General features: G+C 41.2%; 1 protein-coding gene across 1 annotated transcript in view; it reads left to right on the forward strand.

Moving 5' to 3' along the window:
* Positions 1-381: 381 nt before the first annotated feature.
* Positions 382-16,999, forward strand: part of Hao (Hydroxyacid oxidase) — a 29,477-nt gene continuing 12,859 nt past the window's right edge. The window contains exons 1-4 of the mRNA XM_083130505.1: positions 382-544; positions 1,553-1,704; positions 4,651-4,771; positions 16,506-16,640. Coding sequence (XP_082986631.1) covers positions 402-544; positions 1,553-1,704; positions 4,651-4,771; positions 16,506-16,640 — 551 coding nt within the window. The 5' untranslated portion in view covers positions 382-401. The remainder of the gene's footprint in view (positions 545-1,552; positions 1,705-4,650; positions 4,772-16,505; positions 16,641-16,999) is intronic.

Consider the following 16,999-nt stretch of genomic DNA (forward strand, 5'->3'; position numbering starts at 1 on the left):
GAGTATCAAATTACAAATACAGAGAAAATACATTACATTTATTATCTTCGTTTCTTCTTTTTCTTGCAATATGCTCTATGCACTGCCATCTTTCGGTAAAATGCGAAATCTTTGTCAATTTTTTTCTTTGATCGGGAACCATTCAAAATTTCCAATTAGAATGTTGTCCAACGCCTTTCAATTGTCAGTTTCGTTAGATACTTTCAGTGACAATTGTATCGTGTGCAGACGGCTTCATATGGTTTTCTGCAAGCGCCCAATAAGACATTGTCTTGGACCTTAGCCACGCCATGATAACTTTCCTGACCTGAAGTCAACCTCTGCACTTGGTATCAGCTGTCTATGTTGACGTAAATTCTCGCCACAATCCAAGCTGAATTATTTGCAGTGCGCAAGGTTCAATGGCGGATTACAGTCAGTTCGTCACAGTGCTGGACTTCGAAAAGCATGCTGGGAAGGTTTTGCAGCCTCAGGCGTTCGACTATTACAGGAGCGGAGCAGGTGCTGAGGTGTCCCTGAAGCTCAACAGAGAAGCGTTTGCAAGGTATTGTGGAACGTCCGTAATGCTGTAATCCTAACGCTGTGTAATCGAGGGTTCCATGTTAGTTTGCACTTGGTTTGTACAGTCCTGGACGGCTTGTCGTAGGCGCCAAACCAAGGTACCCAATTGAGTAGCGCCAAAACTTTATTTATGATCATATAAGTGTGAATATTGGTCTTAAAATTCCATCGCCGTGACCATGCGGTCTAAGGCGCAAGCTTTGGGCTCTGACGATGGGACGCGCACAGGTTCCAGTCTCCTGGGGGAAGGGTAACAACTTTTCTCCTGAGATGTCGGCGGCCTGTGTATGGTACCGTTGGCCACCCATCATCGTGAGGAAATTGAGTAGCATAACCCGGTCATGAAAACCTAGAAGAACGACTGGGGGTTCGTCGTGCTGGCCACATGTCACCTCGTAACTGGTGAGAGTGAGGCCGGCAGTCGGTAGGTAGGCATTGGCCATCACAGGCTGTTACGCTTTTATAAAGAGTTGGATTTGTGTAGACAAAACAGTTGCTACGTGAAGGGAAATTTTCCTTAGTGAAGGAAAATACAGGTCCAATTTTCGGTGAAAAGGGGGAATTTTTTCAAAAATATCGAAATTGCCGGAAAATTTGAAGTTGTCAGACTCCTGTTTTTGTTTTACTTGTGTCTGCATTGGTGTTTTATTTCTGTTGTAAACCAGGTTAAATTTTCAGGATACGCCACGGTTGATGCGTATTTTCCATCTGTTCTCTTCATGGAGTTACTTAATCATGAAGACGAAGATGAATGCCTGTTTGATGAAATTTATGAAGGAACAAACCAACACGTTCACAGAAAATGGGTCAATTTCTTCAAGTGCAAGAAAACCTATTGTTTTCCAACCACACATGTTTATAGAATTTTAGGTTTATTTCCAAAATTGATCCGATGCCTATTTTCTAATTATAATGTTCCTCCTTACTTGAAACTAATCATGACATCAGTGCATTTTAATTCCTCTTTTTTTAATAAACGTTATGTTCACAGATTAAGAATACGGCCTCGGTTCCTGAGAGATGTGTCCCGAAGAGATCTGAGAGTCACAGTACTTGGAGAATGCGTCAACTTCCCGATAGGTGTCTCCCCAACCGCCATGCAGAAAATGGCTCATCCTAACGGTGAATGTGCCAATGTCAGAGGTACATTTTTTTCCTATTTTAATACTTTTTTAGCTCTTAATGTACTCTGGTGAGAATGGAAAATAGCTTGGTATGCAATGATGCTGAACAAGTCATTACACTATATCACATATTAGAAATATAGTACGTACATTGCTGGTTGGTGAGCATACAAATTATAGCACTCAGAATAACAATAAAATCTACCCTGGGTTTTCCTTGTTAAAGACAGAAAAATTTGAGATATTTTGAAAGGATAATACATAATTATAACAATAATATAGTAATATAAAATAAATTAATATATAATATTAATTTATTATATATATATATATATATATATATATATATATATATATATTAATATACACTCCTCACAAAAAGTTCGTAATATTGTAATATAGGTGATAGGTTTTCATTGATTGATGTTTTAAGTCTACTTTATGCACAGCAAAGCTAATCGGGACTGGACCTGCAGTTTAAAATGGGATCCGAACCACTATGTGCTACCACTGGTAATCGAACCCGGGGCACCTTGATTACAAGGCGACGACGATTAGGCGATAGGTGATAACCGAGGTGGCATGTGTCGATAAGAGCAAGAGAACGTCCAGCAGACAGATACCATGTGTTGTTGAATTTCAAGATCGTGCCTATCACCTATTGTCTAAAAAGGTAAAAAAGGTAAAGTGTTCCCCTGTGCATAGCACCACGCCATGAAGGCGTATAGGGGGTGTGGGGGTAACGCCCCACACTTTCTTGATCCGGTCGTGAGTGGGGGTGATGTGATCAGCATCACGCCCCTGACCGCCTTTACCCCCCAGAGTTTCCCCCAGGTACCCATGTTATTCGACGCTGGGTGGGCAAACATAACAATATTCCAATCTTTTTGTGAGGAGTCTATATTAATATTATTTGACTACATAGGCAATAGGCATGTATTATGCATTATTTAATACATAAATAATATAATATGGAAATAATATAAATAATTGTGAAAGTCTCCCGTCGTCGGCTTGTAATCAAGAGATCTTGTATTCGACACCCGGTGGTGACACATAGTGGTTCGGAATCGGATCCCAATTTAAACTGCAAGTGCAGTTCAGATTAGCCCATCTCTGCATAAAGAGAACAAAAAAAAAAACGAATAAATACAGGGTGTCTATAAATGATTGAAGCGGTTTCACGATGTTACTGTACGTGTATTATTGAAGATATCGTGAAGTAACTTCACAGTTTTGTAGAGAAACTCAACAAGTTTTGTGACACATTGCAAGTATTCAATATGTCCCCCCTTTGTGATTCTGCAAACATAAACTCTATAATCAAGTTCTTCCCAAACGCTGTGCTGTGCAGCATGTCCCTATCAATTCCATCAAGAGCACTGATGATGCGAGCCCGCAGTTCTGCTAGATCACTCGGTAATGGAGGCACAAACACTAAATCCTTCACGTAACCCCACACACAAAAAGTCACACAGAGTTAAGTCAGGGATGTGTCGCAGGCCCGTAGCCAGGCAGGGGCCAGGGGGGCCTGAGCCCCCCCTGGAACTAACGTCAGCCACCCCTGGCACTGAGGTCAGCCCCCTTGACATTAGGTAAAACTATTGTGTGTAATTTGTTTGCAGTGAAGAGTGAAAATGTAGACAGCCGATATTATTTTGCTCACAACTTTGGTGAAGGATAAATTCAGGGAGCATGAACAGCAGCTATTACATTCGTTCATCTTATTTATCAGAAGTCTAGTAGCGGCAAGTATTTAGGAGATTCCCTTCTCTAGACTTCAGAAAGTTCCTTCACAGGGGAGCTTCTTTATCTGTACCTTCGTTTTTCCCTGTTGCAACCTCCCATTTATACAGAAATCTGTGACTTTGATGTCATTATGCAAATTCCCTCCGCATCTTCGTCAAAGGCTAACAGCTCCCAAGTTGTTTCTGCCGGGGAGTAGAATGTACGCTAGGCACTATTATTGAATATTTCCCCTTTTTTGTTGTGTGATATCTGTATCATCAAACGTAGTATGGAGTGTGTAGTAAGGGATGATTTCAGTAGCAGCCAATTAACACTTCAAGTGATATTTTAAAAGATATAGAAAAAATTATAACACCATTAAGCCTTGTTTCCATGATATAAAAATTCAATATGCTGACCAAGGCAGTAATTTAATTTTATAATAAAACATAAACTAAACGTAACGTTTCAACCTTATAGCAAGGTCTTCTTCAGACTCTGCACCAAGTACAACTGTGCAGAGTCTGAAGAAGACCTTGCTATAAGGTTGAAACGTTACGTTTAGTTTATGTTTTATTATAAAATTAAATTACTGCCTTGGTCAGCATATTGAATTTTTATATAGAAAAAATGTAGTATTGGTGTGATATCTCTAAACTTTATGCAGTTGTTGATCGTTTCCACAACGACCGACCCATCGGTTTCACGCTCTGGTGGTTAACAATTCGTGGACGTCGTGATGGAACTGGGGCTGAGCGCCATCCAACTGGTAGATAGAGTTCTCACTGTCAGTCTCCAACTGTGGCAATTTTCCTAACATGTCAAGATACCCGTATTCTCTACTGGTTGTTCGCTAACGAAGAAGGGGCCGTAAACTTTAAATTTTGAGTTTCCACAAGAAGCATTGAGTTTCGAGAAATCACGGATATGCTCAACGGGGCAACGGGGAACAGAAAATACCCATAATTTGTAACGTGTCACAAAACTTGTTGAGTTTCTCTACAAAACTGCAAAGTTACTTTATGGTACGTTCAATAATACACGTACATTAACATCATGAAACAGCTTCAATCATTTGTAGACACCCTGTATTACTTCTAACCAGTCGAATAATAAGGCTTGTTACCTGATTTTTGGATCAAGTAATTCGGTAATTCTCGAATAAAGTCTTGGTTTTCAAGGAGTGATAACCGATTGTTGAAAGATTTGGGTCCTTCCATTGTTGATTCTCTTTCAGCCGCTGCTTCCCTGGGCACCGTGTTCATCCAGAGCACCATATCCACGTGCAGCATCGAGGAAGTGGCGCATGCTGCGGGGGGAGGCATCCGCTGGTTCCAGCTCTACATCTACAAGGACAGGTCTGTGGGCAGGCACTCCAGTCAAGGATATATGCAGTGACGTGCCCAAAGGACTTTGATGGGGGGTAATACCCATCTCTTTGGCCCATTATTAAAAAAAAAAAACGAGAGAAAGAAAGAACGTTAAACGTAGGAAAAGATGACGATATAGGGCCGACTCCTAAAAAAGAATGTACACGTAATCCCCTTTCTAAAATCCTTGGCACGCCACTGCGTTTTTAGAAATATAAGGGGGGAACCCCCGAATACAACCAAACCTCCACCCGTATGCATTCGAGGGCATACGCTTGTCCCAGTGCCTCTGCAATAAACTGGGACGTCTTTTGCTCGAATTACGGTTCCCCCGTTATCGTTGTGCACTACTATTTTATTGATAATTGCAGATACATAATACTGAAAATAAAAAGAAAACAATACAAGATTAAATAACATAATTAATAAATTGAGTTACATTACATTACATTTGTAGACAGTACAATGCTATACATTTTTCCACGTGAATAAGTATCTTCCGTTACATATTGTTTGTATTACAATTTTAGGTGATATGCTGTAATGTGTGGTGATCTAGCATGTACCGGATCCCGGGCTCCAGGATCTATGAGTGAGAAGTTTTTGGAGCTCGCACGCCCTATACATTACATAATATTGTTTATTGATGCATCTTGCATCAGGAGCCGGCAACCGAGAGCGGGTGAGCTCTTGGTTTAAGACCATTTATTTTTACGTTTTGCAATTACTGTTGTCAAAGAATGCTCCACCCCAGAGGCTAGGTGTTCCGCTGTCGGTGTCCAGCCCCCATCTGTACAAGAGTTTGGGATTTGAAGTTGGTAAAGAGTGATTATAGCGCGCGCGAGTTTCCTTAGAACGGGTATGTGTGGTTTCTTAATGCTTTGAGATAAAAATTGTATATGAGATAATAATAGATATAAAAATTTAAAAGAACAACAACAAGAAGAAAAATATATTATATATTAAACAGTGGAGTTCCAGCGTAGTGAAAACATGGTGCTGAAAGTGTAGATATATGGTGATGATATGAAACTGAAATATAAGACACTGGAGTACCAGTGCAGGGATAAAATGTGTAAAGTGCACTTTAACATGGCAATTTAAAGATATGTGTTATGTTTGCGTCTGATGAGGATATTTATATGAGTTAGAGGATTAATTTACATGTTTGATGTTCTGGATGCAGACACCCTTATAAGGTAGTCTTCAAGTTTCTCACCAGGCATTCTGATTGGACGAATTCTCCTACGCTCCTCGGCTTCCTGCCTTCCCAATGAGACAGCGAAGAATCTTCTTCTAGAAGCATTTTCCGGAGCTTCCTCCACTTCTTACACTTCGTCTTCTTCTGCTTCCTGTTCGTCCAGCCGAGCCGGTGCGGGAGGCACATTCCTGGTGTGTGAAATCCTTGCCGGTTGAAACCTGATTTTCCTTACATCTTCATTGTGTCTTGCCGGGATGGGCGCTTCCGGTTGGGGATTTTGGAGCCGAGTATTAAATTTTCTTTGTTCTTCTAATGATACTGCATTCGCCAGGGCTCTAAGCTTGTCCAACTGCTGAGGACATAAGAGTGTTTTGACGTCAGTGGTTGGTAGTTCCAGTCTTAGTCGTTTGATCTCTTCACCAGCTGCCTGGCAGAAGAAGACTTTGTGTTCTGGCGTATCTCTTATCACACCACATGCGCTGCACGCAGGTGTGGGTCTGCTGCCTATTCGGCAGAGATGCGTACCATATGGGCCATGGCCTGTCAGAAGATGTACGAGTCCTCTTGAATATTGATTGCTGGCTAGTTTATTGTATCTGATATTTTGCACAAAGCTATATACTCTTCTTCCATTCTCAGCAGTTTCCCACTCCATTTGCCATTCATTTGTCAATCTTGCTCTTATATCGTGTAGGGTAGGGAGGAAGATTCCAACACATTTCGTCAATTCCTGTTCATCTCCTTTCCTGAACTGGTATTTGGCTGCTCGCCATCTCACTTCCTTGTCTAGTGGTATGTTACCAGTTACGGCAAGGAGCGCCTCCGTGGAGGTCGTGCCAAATGCTCCCGTCACTCTCAGGAGTATTCTCCTTTGTGAGGATCGAAGTACCCTAACATTCTTCTTATTTTTGAGTCCACCCACCCAGACCGAGGACGCATATGTGGTAATCTGTTCATATATGGACTTTATGTATGTATCCATGATGCCTGGTGGCAGGTTATAGTTTTGGGCTGCCAGTCTCGTTAACTTGCTCATGGTATTTTCGCCTTTTTGGGTAATTTTGCGAATGTGAGCCCCAAATCTCATCCCTTCCTCCAGTGTCACACCCAAGTATTCAAATTCTTTTGTCCTTTTCACTGTTGAGCCAGATATTTTAATGCTAGGATTCCTCTTATGACTTAGATGTCCTTTGGCAATAAGGTATTTCGTCTTAGAGGACGAGAGTTCTAATTTTGCGCCTCTGCACCACTCTGCCAACGTTCTCAATGCTTGATTTGCTTTATTCTCGATTTGAGCTCTCGAGTTGCCCGAACACACCACCGCTACATCATCGGCATAAGCAATAACTTGGTCAATGTTTTCGTCATTTTCTAGCGCTCGAAGACAGGGTTCAAGGTTTACATTCCATACGTTTTTAGAAATGTATATTCTCTGATATATACCATATTTCAGCGCATAATCGTCGCAGATTTTAACCTCCTTTTTTTTTAAAAAAAAAAAAAAAAAGCTGGGTGCGACTATTATGTGAAGCTCTTTCTTGTTTTTCTTAATTATGTCGGTATTACCGATACTTAAAAATGACATATTACTACTATTGGATTGAAAATCATAGATACTCGAATTTAGACTGCAATTAAAAATTAACCAGTAGGCCTACAAAAAAAACGAGATACATCAAAATTTAGCTTATTCAATTCTGCGTTAATCTATGCTAATCATTTTTTTTCGAGTATGTCTTATATTTTTCATCGTTGTGAGGACAAAAGAAAGGGCCGGTTTTTTGAGTTTTGCAAACGATCGCTCTCTTTAAAATTCTTTATATCAAAAAGGGCTTGTCCGATCGTACTGAAATTTTACTATGTTGCCAAAAGACCGTTCCTCTAAATTTTGCGAAACAACTTCTTCTTAGCATTGGATAGTCTCCTCATAACCCATCACTTGCTACTCCTATGTCCTTCCTTACGGACATATCTCCGACTATAGCCACACACCCACCCCTTATTACAATTCCCACACCCCCGGACAGCCCTGCATACCAAACGGAGGACTCCTGCACCTCAAACAACCAACCCCAAAGAATTGCTCCTTCAAACTGCCGGGCTGAACCTACCACGTCCAGCAACCTCAATCCGGAAGCACCACCGACCATTACCAAAATAAGTACCCAAACTTCACGGCACCTACACTAATGACATCCCCCAAACCTGACACTCCAGATCTACATAACACTGATATAAACCATGAAGCCATTTACCAAAACTTTGAATTGAACCTAAGGTTAAGCCGACTAGAAGAAAGGGACAACCTCGTTGCGGCGCTGCGCCTACTGGTCAGAATGAAACATGAAAACGGAAATTTCATCACCTTTCCTTTCCCGGCGATAGTGGATAAAATGCTCCTGAGATGCAACAATATCCCCGTGGATCCAGATGAACTGCAGGATTTACTAGAACAGGCACTACAGCGTAGAGATCTAAAATTGGACCTTGATGAGGTATACAAGGACTTTGCCAGGGGATATGGAAGAGTTGTTCAGGACACCAGTAAACCATGGCCATCGTGGACTTCGATATTAAGGCATTGAAGGAAAATAAAATAGGCTGCCTACAGGTGAACTTAAATGGGGCTGAGCTGGCCACAGAGGAAATTTTCATCTATGCCAGAAGAAACAATGTGGATTTATTAATGTTGCAAGAACCCTACACTCGAAATGGTAAAATAATTCATGCACCACTTAGTGCCACAGCAATATACAACCCATCTTTAAACGCAAAAGCAGCAATAATCTCACTGAACAAGAAAATTAAAATCTTAAAAATTGCTCAATTATCAGACTCCCATATCAATTGTGTGGAAATTTGCTATGAAACAATAAACTTTATAATAATTAACTGTTACTGTCAATACAGTCACAATATTGACAAGTACATCGCCTGTATAAGAAGAGCCTATGAAGCCTACCCTAACAGGAAAATTTTGATCACACTAGATAGCAACTCTTCCTCCCCCCTATGGTTTGGTAGGGTAATCGATGCCAATGGAGAGAAGATGATGGATCTCATTGCTGAAACTAACCTAAATATAGAAAATCAACCAGAGAATCCGCCAACTTTTAGAGGTAGAGCTGGAGCATCCAGCAACATCGACCTGACACTATCAAATAGAAGTATGTGTCCATTAATAGAGGGATGGCAGGTACTTGACATGAGCACTACCAGTGATCATAATGCCATACATTTTAATATAAGACTGGATGCTATTCCAAACATCCCAAACGCTCCAACAGGGCAAAATCTTTCGTACAACTGGAAAAAAACAAACATGGAAACCCTCCTCGATAGTATTGTGTTGCCGGATTATCCTGGACCTGAGCATAGTCTGGATGAATGGGCAGAGATACTTACTAAAGAACTCCAAACTGCAATACAAACATCCACCCCAATGAGAGATATGGCAATACAAAAGAGACCATGGACAGAAAAACTAACAAAATTAAGAGCAAACATGCGAAGATGTAGGAAGGCATATCAAAAATCAAATATTCCAAACACTAGAGCGATCCTACTCGATGACTACCGCAGGGCCAAGGCTAGGTACGCAGAGGAGCTCAAGGATTTTAGGAAGAAAAATTGGCAAAAATTTGTAAATAAAAATCTCAATAAGGACAAATGGGGAATACCGTACAGGATTGCAACAAATAAAATTAAACAGGATTCAGGAATTACTACTCTCAGGAAACCTGATGGGTCCATAACCATGGACTTAAAGGAAACTGCCATAGCATTGCTGTATGGACTATTGCCAGATGATGATGAAGACACGGACAACGAGGTTAATGCCATAATTAGAAGCGAGATGGGAAGGTACCCAAATAATAACCCAATGCTTCCTTTTACACCTGAAGAAGTGTTGAGCGAACTGGCTACAGTAAGAAATGGCAAAGCTCCAGGGCCTGATGGCATTCCGGCTGAGATATTAAAAATGTCTCTCCCTAAGACGCTTCAATTCATTACGTCACTCTTCAACTTGTGCCTAATTGAGAAACAATTCCCTACCCCATGGAAGGAAGGGAGATTGATAGTAATTAAAAAGGAGGGAAAACAAGATGAGCTGGCATTAAAAACCTATAGACCTATCTGTCTGTTAAATAGTATTGGTAAACTACTGGAAAAGCTTATAAATAGAAGACTTCAGGACTTCCTCAAAATGATTGGTAACACTGGAAATCAGTACGGCTTCACGAAGGGTCGCTCCACCGAGGATGCCGTAAATGCACTAACAAAAGCAACAAGGGAAATAGATGGAAAATATATCATAATTATTTTTGCCGACATCAGTGGAACGTTCGACAACTTATGGTGGCCGCACCTTTTCTCCACACTATACAAAATGAATTGTCCCGTGACCATAATCCAAATCCTGGAGAGCTATTTCAAAGACAGGAAAGTTAAATTAAATTTAAATGGCGAAACTGTGTCCAAAATGTCAACAAAAGGATGCCCACAAGGATCAGTGTTGGGACCACATTTGTGGAATATAAACCTCGAGCCCTGTTTGAGACTATTAGGAAGGAACAATAATGTCGATAGAGTCATAGCCTATGCAGACGATGTTGCCTTCATTTGTTCGGGAAACACGAGAGCTCAGTTGGAGAGAAAAGCAAATAACGCTCTAAGTGAACTAAACGGGTGGTGCCGTAATGCTAAGCTTGAGATATCGGCTGCTAAAACAAAGTATCTCATCGTCAAAGGTCGCCTCAGCAGAAGTAGAAATCCAACAATCAGAATATCAGGAAAATCTATACAGCGAGCAAATGCAGTAGAATATCTGGGAGTAACATTGGAAGAGGGGCTAAAATTTGGAGCTCATATACAATCTATTACAAGTAAAGGGGAGCTAGCCATGAATAAACTCACAAGGTTGGCCTCCCAGAATTTTAATCTACATCCTAGCATTATACAATCTTACATTAAATCCATATATGCACAAATAGTAACATATGCGGCTTCAACGTGGGTAGATGGCCTAAACAACAAAAAATGTAAGGACACTAAGAGGCTCACAACGAAGGATACTTTTAAGAACGACAGGTGCCTTTGGTACAACATCGACTGAGGCGCTTCTGGCTGTCACAGGACACCTGCCAATGGATCTGGAAGCGAGATGGAGAGCCACTAAATACCATTTCAAGAAGGGCAATGAAAGAGACATAATAAGAACTATAGGGACCTTCCACCCGACACTCCAAGAAATTCACGACATAATAACCACGGACTGGCAACGAGAATGGGAAAGAGCGAAAAACGGGAGAAGAACATATGAATTCATCCCGAACATAAGAGCCAAAATTCCTACTGGTGATCTCCCCATAAGAGGACTTATTCACCTGCTGACAGGCCATGGTCCTTATGGAGTTCACTTGCACCGAATTGGTAGCAGGCAAACAACAGTATGCGCCACATGCGGAGAGACAGAGGATACTCCAGAACATAAGGTCTTCTTCTGCCCGGCAGCTGGAGACTACATCAAGAATCTGAGGAAGGAACTACCAACGACGAATATCAAAATCCTTCTCTGTCAGCAACAAATAGACAAATTGAAATGCTTGACAAACGCAGTTTCCTTGGAGGAAATGAAACGGTTCAACTCACAGCTGCAGGCTCGACCTACTACACCTCTCATTACTCCCAGCCAGCCTCAAGATAGAAGGGTGACGAGGTCCCAAAATGCTCTCTCGACGCGTAGAGATCACCCACAGTAGTTCCCGGGGAAAAGAGCGATAAGGAGGACGCACCAGTAAATGCCCCCAGAAGGAAATTCTTCGTGACATCTACAGGCAGAAGTGAAGCAGCCGAAAGAAGAAGATTTCGTCTCATGGGAATGCAAGGAGAAATACACAAGGACTACCTTCTGAGGGAGACAGCCTCAAAACAACACAATCCAAATTCATAAAATTATCAAATAAAACCCCTCTGTAGATACACGTACTGGTACGCCAGTAAGAACATAGCACCGGAAATCCGGAGCTTCATAAACCCTTGAATTAGCTGAAGTGCACACATTTCGGCCTACACATACACAACATGGCGACGATCTTTTCTTCTCTTTTATCTACAACTTCTGTTTTTCTCACTACAAATTGCAATACTCCACTATAGTGATGGAAGTCGAGTGCTCTATACCTTGCCCACTTCCTCCTAAAGGGAACGGGACGGGACACCGAGGGCGGAACACCTAGCCTCTGGGGTGGAGCAAACGACGAAACAATACAAACTAAAAATGGTCTTCAACCATCAACTCACCCTCTCTCGGTGGCTGGTCCAGGAGCCTAATCATACCTTTAAAAACCAACTATATTAAATAGAGCACTCGAGCCATACAAATCCTCAATTTCTTAGATTCTGGTACCACAGAATCCGGTACTTACAGCCATACCAAACTACAATAAACTGCAAACACTTTCATACAGAATCTCCATCTCACGAAGAAATAATTGTGTACTGTAATACTGTGTCCATACACTATTTTATGTAATCATTTCATGTATGTAGTAATGTTATTTTCTTGTATACTTTCAAATATTGTAATGGGAAATTTAATAAAGTGGTAGAGCAAAACAATAACGGGGGAACCGTAATTCGAGCAAAAGACGTCCCAGTTTATTCACAGAGGCACTGGGACAAAGCGTATGCCCTCGAATGCATACGGGTGGAGGTTTGGTAACATTCGGGGGTTCCCCCTTCAAAAAAGTCTCATAAATACAATATTGGTTTTGAAGTAAGTCTTGAAGCTTTTCTGGCGACGAATGGTGAAAAGATTATCTCGGGCTATCGACCAGGTGAGTTGCGGAAAATATTCCAAGCTTTCGAGAGCTAACGTCACTCTCATCTTCAGCGTAGAAGAGTGACGTTAGCTCTCGAAAGCTTGGAATATTTTCCGCAACTCACCTGGTCGATAGCCCGAGATAATCTTTTCCAATATTGGTCTTGTTTTGAAGCTCCTGGCATCTGTTTTTAGAATCCATTATCATTGTCAATTCACGTTGCGAAACCGTTTTTATACAGATGTTTATTCAGCGGAGTAAAGCTGTACGTGGAACGTAGCAACGCCGCAAAGCACCGACTCGCAGTGCCACCCGCCGGCCCCTTTGGCGGAGTGGTTAGCTCATCGCGCTGCGACGCCAGGGGTCCCGGGTTCGAATCCTGGCCTGAGCATGGATATTTGTGTGTGTCCATTCATCAATTTCATCATATCATGACTCATACCCATCTTCGCAAATTAGTCAAAAGTGGCACAAAAGGCGAAGTAAAATAAATAAATAAATAAATAAAATCGCAGTGCCAGCACGCAGTTTGCACGGTTCAATGGACATCGCCGTGTTGCCACGACCCACGTACAGCTTTACTCCGCTGAATGAACATCTGTATAAAAGCAGTTTCGCAATGTGAATTGACAATGATAATGGATTCTAAAAACAGATGCAAAGAGCTTCAAAACAAGACCAATATTGTACGTATTTATGAGACTACCCAATGCTAAGAAAAAGTTGTTTCGCAGAATTTAGAAGAACGGTCTTTTGACAAATTTTAAAAATCTGAAAAATAAGAATTGTGTTTAGAACCTTTCTGCCTGCAACATACACGATCGGACAAACCCTTTTATATATATAGAATTTCAAAGAGAGCGATCGTTTTCAAAACTCACGACGATGAAAAATATAAGACATACTCGAAATAAAAAATTGGTTAGCATAGATTAACGCACAATTGATTAAGCTAAATTTTGAAGTAACTCGTTTTTATGTAGGTCTACGGGTTAATCTCTAATTGGAGTCCAAACTCGAGTATCCATTATTTTTAATCCGATAGTAAACAGAAAGAGAAAATGAGACAGAAAAGAGAGAAGATAAAAATAGGAAGCAAGATAACAGAAATAAAAGAAGATAAATGAGAGATAATAAGCAAATGAGAAAGAAAGAGAGAGAGAGAAGAAAAGGAATGCAAAATAAGAATAGGAGAATAGAGATGAGGAAAAGAGGGAAAGGAAGAAAAGGGGATGAAAGAGAAGATATATATAAACAGGAAAAAAGTAAAAAGAAGAAAGAAATAGAGAAGAAAGGAATGTTAAAAGAGGGAATGAGGTAGCAAACGAAAAGAGAGTAAAATAGAGACAAGAAAATAGTGACAGAAAAAGAGAAAAGGGGATAAGAGGAAAAGAGAAAGAATCCTACGCCAGTGGCGTGCCCAAGGGGGGTTGGTGGGGGCCATAGTAACCCCCCTTTGGCCCAGTATTCCTAAACAAAATAACGTCAAAGGTAGAAAAATATGACAAAATGAGGGCTGACTACCAAGAAGAAGTACACGTAACCCTTCCCTTGCAAAAATCCTGGGCACGCTACTGACTGGACTCCGTCGGAATGAAATTTAATGACGCCACTACTTTCTCTAGGCTAACGAAGCTCTGGCACTTGAACCAACAGCCAGAATAATCGTCTGTGAGTTTGTGTGTTGTCCGTATTTGTGCTGAGTGAATGTCCCACACAGTTTCTGCATAGACGTGGTAAATTGTAGTTGTTAGTTACGTTTTTTACTCCTTAACAAGTTTCAGTAAACATATTTCTTATGTTAGTTTCTTGTCTCGCAAGGTGCTTAAGCATGGGAGACTAGCGCGCATGCGCGAGAGCTTTCTGTCAGGGTTGACAACTGGTATTGATAGACACAATATGTGCCACTATGTACTGTATATTCTCGTTAGAAGTATAGAACACTGGGCGTTTCTAAAATTGTTGTTTGAGGACAGTTCAACAATAGGTGTGTTTCACCTACGTCACAGACTGTTGCATTGTGGGATCGAGCAGCCATGATTGAGGCCGGTTCTTGTAAACATAGGGAATTCAAGCGGGCATGCGGGAGATTTCAACCTTGCTTACGATGGTACTGTGCACTTTTCAGTTGTTCAACAGACACTCACGCTTATCCTCGAATTTTCCCAGAAAGAACAGAAGGTGCGCTTCAGGGCACGGGACTCGATAATTGTTGATCAGAAAATACCGCGTCGTCTGGTTGGCGAAAGTAAAGTGCCAACATTAATGAACAAAGCGAACATTACAGAGTATGCAGTGAACATTTCCTCTCAGGTAAGTTCATGTGCCACCTTTGTCTGTGGCTTTTAGTACAAATGGATCGAACTGGTGTGCTAAATCATACTTGCAATAATGTTTCCTCGTTTTTTGGTAGAAAGGTGCTGATACTTTGACGATAAAAATGATTATCTTCAAAGATTAATTCATCTTGATATTTGTACAATTGTACTTGATTATTTATTATATTTCGTTCGTTAACACGAACTGTTATTAATTGTTATTCCATCCATGAGAAAAGGTGCCTCTAGTAGGCTTTGCGTACTGTCAGAAAAGAAGCACTGCTATCAAAGTATCCCAAATCGATTGATTGGTTTGGTTTATTTTACTTCGCTTTTATGCCAGTTTTGGCTAATCGTGAAGACGAGGCTGAGTGATATGTTGAAACTGATAAAGCGAAACTCACAAAGAACACCCATGCTCAGGCTGGGATTTGAACCCGGTTCCCCTGGCATCGTAGCGCGCTGTGTTAACCACTCTGCCACGGAGGCCGATATATCCGAAATTGTTAAAGCAAGGAGTGAAATTACTGTTTTGGAGCACCTCAACATTTTACATTACAGCGCTTCAACAAACCTTAGAAGGAAACAGAGACGATAATGGCGGAGTCTTGGAATTTACAGTTAATCTTTACTGGATGTAAATGTTTCAAGCAGAATCCTAACCAGTAATACATACGAAAACAAAATGATTCCAGGTAGCTGGGTCAAGTAAATAAACACACGTGAACTACAGTTGGGCAAAGGTTTAGGGCTCTTTTCACTTCGTTACTGTCCAGGTCATATGGATCTACGCAGCAAAACTTAGCTTTTTCTCCATATCTTTTTTTGTCGATTGCGGAAAAAGTTTGAACATATGAAAAATTACCGCTATTCTCAGATGACACGACATTGTCATTAATTTTATTCAATGTTACCGACATTTTACACAGTACTAACAAACGTACAGTTGGCGCAGGTGTAACGAACGCTACGTGGGCCGCAAACATGGCGGCGATGCGAATCCTGACGTCACATGAAACCCACCTATAGAGATAGACGATATCGGTAATTTTATATCGCGATATATCGTCAAGAAAATATCGTCACAGGCGATACGATACGATATTTTTCCGTTTCGTGATATCGGCGATATATCATCTCCACGATAAATATCGCCAAATATCGTGACGATCTATCGCCGGCACGATGTATGTTGCCAAAATATCGTGACGATATATCGTCTACTTGATATCGCCTGGACGATATGTTTTCAATATCGCGATATATCGTCTGGACGATATAACGCCCAACACTATTCAACAATAGTTGAACTTCTAGAGATAAGCATAATGTCGCTATGAAATGTACGTACAATGTTTACTTTTCATTGTATATTGCAGAAACGTAACCAGGAGATTAGTGGAAAGAGCTGAGAAAAATGGTTTCAAGGCCCTGGTACTCACGGTGGACGCTCCGTTCTTTGGAACCAGGGTGGCTGACATCAAGAATAAATTTGCTCTCCCCTCGCACCTCAGGTAAGGATGGTGATCTCATTTCATTTCTTCTTTCTCTCTAGTATGAATTGTTATAGAATAAGATCACCACAGTTTATTGCAGGGCCTTTCCGATGGGGGAGCGTAAACGTTGTTACTGCCAAGGAGTTCTGGGACCAATCCTCCGTGAAAACACATTGCCCAGTGGATCGAAGCCAGTCACTTTCCTTCGGCGGGGAATATCAAACTTCACGGGGGGATGTCATAGGCGTCAAATTATAATAGAGGAAAATAACCAAACCTGGACCCCACTCCCTAGGCCGGACCCCCTTCCTGTTTCCGTAAGTAGGTGCTGCCGCGTGGTGGCAATGGGCGAAACACGTCAAGAATAACGAAAAGAT

The sequence above is a fragment of the Lepisma saccharinum genome, chromosome 10, assembly GCF_977018435.1.
Source record: "Lepisma saccharinum chromosome 10, izLepSacc3.1, whole genome shotgun sequence".
Lineage (NCBI taxonomy): Eukaryota > Metazoa > Arthropoda > Insecta > Zygentoma > Lepismatidae > Lepisma > Lepisma saccharinum.